Source organism: Stegastes partitus, unplaced genomic scaffold (genome assembly GCF_000690725.1).
Source record: "Stegastes partitus isolate 25-593 unplaced genomic scaffold, Stegastes_partitus-1.0.2 Scaffold1029, whole genome shotgun sequence".
Lineage (NCBI taxonomy): Eukaryota > Metazoa > Chordata > Actinopteri > Pomacentridae > Stegastes > Stegastes partitus.
Genome location: NW_007578760.1, coordinates 148,235 through 152,155, shown reverse-complemented (window position 1 = coordinate 152,155; position 3,921 = coordinate 148,235). Strand labels below are relative to the sequence as shown.

At 39.6% G+C, this 3,921-nt stretch overlaps 1 protein-coding gene across 1 annotated transcript in view; it reads left to right on the top strand.

Moving 5' to 3' along the window:
- The window catches only part of hnrnpll (heterogeneous nuclear ribonucleoprotein L like), a 66,486-nt gene that overhangs the window by 31,348 nt on the left and 31,217 nt on the right, over positions 1 to 3,921 (top strand). The window contains exons 5-6 of the mRNA XM_008295186.1: positions 2,196 to 2,281; positions 2,678 to 2,774. Of these exons, the coding sequence (XP_008293408.1) occupies positions 2,196 to 2,281; positions 2,678 to 2,774 (183 nt within the window). The remainder of the gene's footprint in view (positions 1 to 2,195; positions 2,282 to 2,677; positions 2,775 to 3,921) is intronic.

Here is a 3,921-nt window from a genome sequence, read left to right as displayed (position 1 = left end):
GTTGTATAGATAATGGATGGATGGATGGATGATTTGATTTGAATAATCAATTACACTAGACTAACAAAATACACAACAAAACAGAAATGCAGGTCTTTAAAAATAGGTGTTAAGAAGGGATTTAAAACACAGCTCGTAATTCCAAAAGTGAGGGGCCCTCATGGCAAAAACAAGTTCTGGTGATGGATTTTCTGTTTAATGACAGAGGACCAAGGCTATTATCACTAAATATTTTTTGTGTTTCTGGAACTGAACAAAATTATGTCAGATGTTAAACTGGGTAACTGAAGGGATTTCTGTGCCATTCAACAGTTGACTTCTCTAAGACTGTTAGAAACAGCAGCTAGGCTTCTTGGATCACTAGGTCTCAGTGGAACGTATTTCTGTGTGTCATCTGCATAGTAAGTAGAAGATACACTGTGCCACTGGATGATTTGAACAAGAGGAAGCAAGTAAATGAGGAATAATGGGACCTATCATTGAACCATGTGACTTACCACAGAGAATTTTAGTTGTAGAGGATGAGGGATTACCTACGGTGACTGCATAAGTTCTTTAAAAAAAATGAAATTAAACCAACTAAGTGCATTAACCTTGATGCCAACCCTGGACTTCAGACAGTGAATTAAAATGGCGTGTTCAGCTGTGTCAAAGGCTACATTTGTGTTGAAAAGATTACAAAAACAGTGCTGTCTTTCCTTTTCTCTCTTTTCTTTACTTTCTCCTACAATCTGTCTTTAGGAGAGCAATCGTCTGTGTTAAAATGAGAAGTAGTGGCAGTTATAGGAGCAGCAGTAAAAGGTTCAGAAAACTTGCTAGTGGACAATGAATTGAAAAGCCAGTGGCAACTGGCTGTAAATTGTGGACAGGCAGATGGGATAAAGCAACATTGCATAAAACCGGTCTGTGATCAGACACACAAATATCCTTTGTCCTAAAGTTGTTGGGGCTGAGACCTTCGTTTAAAACCAAGTCAAGGATGTGACTTTTAAAATGTGTGGGTTCGTGTACTGCCTTTGTTTGAGTAGGGATTTTAAGATTACCTAAAAAAGTTAACAAAGTCTGCGATGGGCAGCATATATGTATGTTAACGTAACCTGAACAAGGACTTTTGTCATACTTTGACAAAAATTGGGACAACAGTTTGGTTTGGCTTGTATTATTATTAAAATTACCACTGAATCTTTGGACTGTACTATAAAACCTACGTGTTCAAAAGATGTAACTCTAGGATGTAGGACAGAGGTGCATTTAAACTCTTTCTTGTAAATAACAACAACCCCCCTTCTTTGCCTGACAGCCCGGGTTGATGGAGGTGTTGTAGTTAGGGGGGTGTTTTTGGGCAGCCTGACATTTGAAAGACCAAAATCTGCAATGGATCTTTAGTTTGAAATAATTGTGGCTGGCCTCACCCAAAACAAGTCAAAGTTGTTATTGTAGGGAATTCCATGGGGGGGCATAATAGTCCTTTAGCCAGATGTGTAGTGAAAACAGTGCTGACAATCTTTGAATTCCTCTTTTGTGGGTTGGGATGGGCCTGAAATAATCATCTTATTACCAGTTTTCACCAGTAAGTGAGTGATTAAAAATCTTCACTTTGACATGAAAGAGTCTTTTGTTGGGGAAATTATCTTCCAAAAAGCTAAATAACCAAGATTCAGTCTTGAAGAGCAATACAAGGGGTAAACTTCCAAGGTTGGTAAATACTTGTTATAGGCACTGTAGCGCCTACCTAAACATCGTTGCAGACCATGTCCACGCTTTCATTATGACGGTATCCTCTAATGACAGTGGCCTCTTTCGTCAGTGTTGACTTGGCCGCCAAATGCTAGAGATCAGCAGAATCTGTTGTTGTTGTTGAAAATGTTCAGTCTTTCTGTAATTTCTAAATAATTTGAATGTTAGAATGCCTAATGTGGAAGAAGACAAGGAAAACACAAACAGTGTGCTTGAAACTCTGTTGAAGTGTGTTTACATTATCCTGGTGAGACGCTGAGTGTCAAACAGCCATAACGGGATACCAGTAATAATGAAAAAATGACCAGGGGATGTATCAGCATGGAGTTACAGTATATGTCTCTCTTACTTTTACAGGACCTCTATGGTTTTATTTGTAAAATCACAGTGGCCTCAGGCCTCAGCATTAAAAACCTGTAGATTGTGCTGAATTTCTTTCATTTTCCATTTTGCTCCAGGATGTTCTGTACACCGTATGTAACCCCATCGGCAGCGTGCTTAGGATTGTCATCTTTAAACGAAATGGAATCCAGGCCATGGTGGAGTATCCTTTCTGGATGGGTGAATGTGTGTGACTCAGGTAGAGCCATGCTGCTTGCATGGTTAGCAACTTGGAGTCTGTTATGGGGGACAGCAGACTCCATGCCTTACATCTGTCTCTGCCAAAAAAAAAAAAACCCAACAAACACTTTTTCAGACATTTATACTTTTGGCTAGTATTTTCTCTTGAAGAAGACAGACTTTAACTTGTACTACGTTAAGTTTGTTTTTTTGTTATTTGTTGGAAACAGATGCACTGTCAATTCTAGCTCCTATTTCTAGGTGGCTTAAAAGCTTTTTTTTAAATTTTGCTTTGGGTAAAAGTATGTGGCAAATAATGTAATGTGTGTATTTGTGTGTTGGAGTGTGTAGTAGCCTCTCTTTAACCCTGCTCCTCCAGGTTTGAGTCTATTCAGTGTGCTCAAAAGGCCAAAGCAGCTCTAAATGGAGCTGACATCTATGCTGGTTGCTGTACCCTCAAGATTGAGTATGCAAGGGTAAGATGCACAAAACACATCAAAACAGCTAAAACCTGGTGCCATTCTGTAATGTTGGTATTAACACTGATGTGCTGAAACTGCAGGTTCCTTAAGACGTACCTTTCACTCATGTCATCTGTGTAGCTAGTCTCTTCTGTCTCTTTCTGACACCACGTGACTGGCCAAGACAAAAAACAAACAAGCAAAAAAACCTGTTGGTTAGAAATACATTAAAGCTTAGAAAAGGTGTTTTATGTTCAAAAATCAATTAAACAACTGCAAAATAGGATATTTGTGGGAGAGTCTCAGTATGTTAAAGTAAGAAGTACCATTAATAATTTTGATAATTTGAGAAGAACAGATACCTCAGCCTGACACGAGTCAGTTCTGTAACTTGCAGCAAACGTTTTTTCCGTTTTCCACGTCACAAAAGGAAGCAGTGTGTTTGAGGTGTGCCTTAAAATACATTCACAGGTGTGCCTCCAATTAACTCAAATGTTGCCAATTAACCTATCAAAAGCTTCCAAAGCCATGACATCATCTGGGTTTTCCCAAATAGTTTGAAGGCATAGTAGTCTTAATGTATGTAAACTTCTGACTTCCAAGAAAGTAATTCAATTCAATTCAATTCAATTTTATTTGTATAGCGCATATTTACAACATCAAGTCATCTCATAGCGCTTAACAAAGGCAGAAACAGAAACACCCAACAATCCAAAACATTTGGATTCCCTGTAAGCTTCAGCAGTCCGAAAGCAGTCCGCAACAGTGGGAAGGAACCGAAAACCCCCGCAGGGGAAAAAAAAAACCTCCGACAGAACCAGGCTCAGAGAGGGACGGCCATCTGCCTCGACCGGTTGGGTGGATGTGGGATGAATTATAAAATTTAGTGAAACAAGTTATTAGAAGTTATTGTCCTTTTGTAACAGGAGGCATCATGGTGGGGCAGCAGGATACAGAAGGTGAGGCCAATGGCTGTAATTCAGGAGCTCCAGATCCAGAGACATCCACAGAGAGAGCAGGCGCAGGAGAACCTCGGGGGGAGTCACAGAGTTAGTCATATGTAATGGTGATAGGCAACTATAGAAACATATACATACATACACATATGTATATATATAAAGAGGAGAGGAGAGAAGCCCAGTGCATCATGGGAATCCCCCGG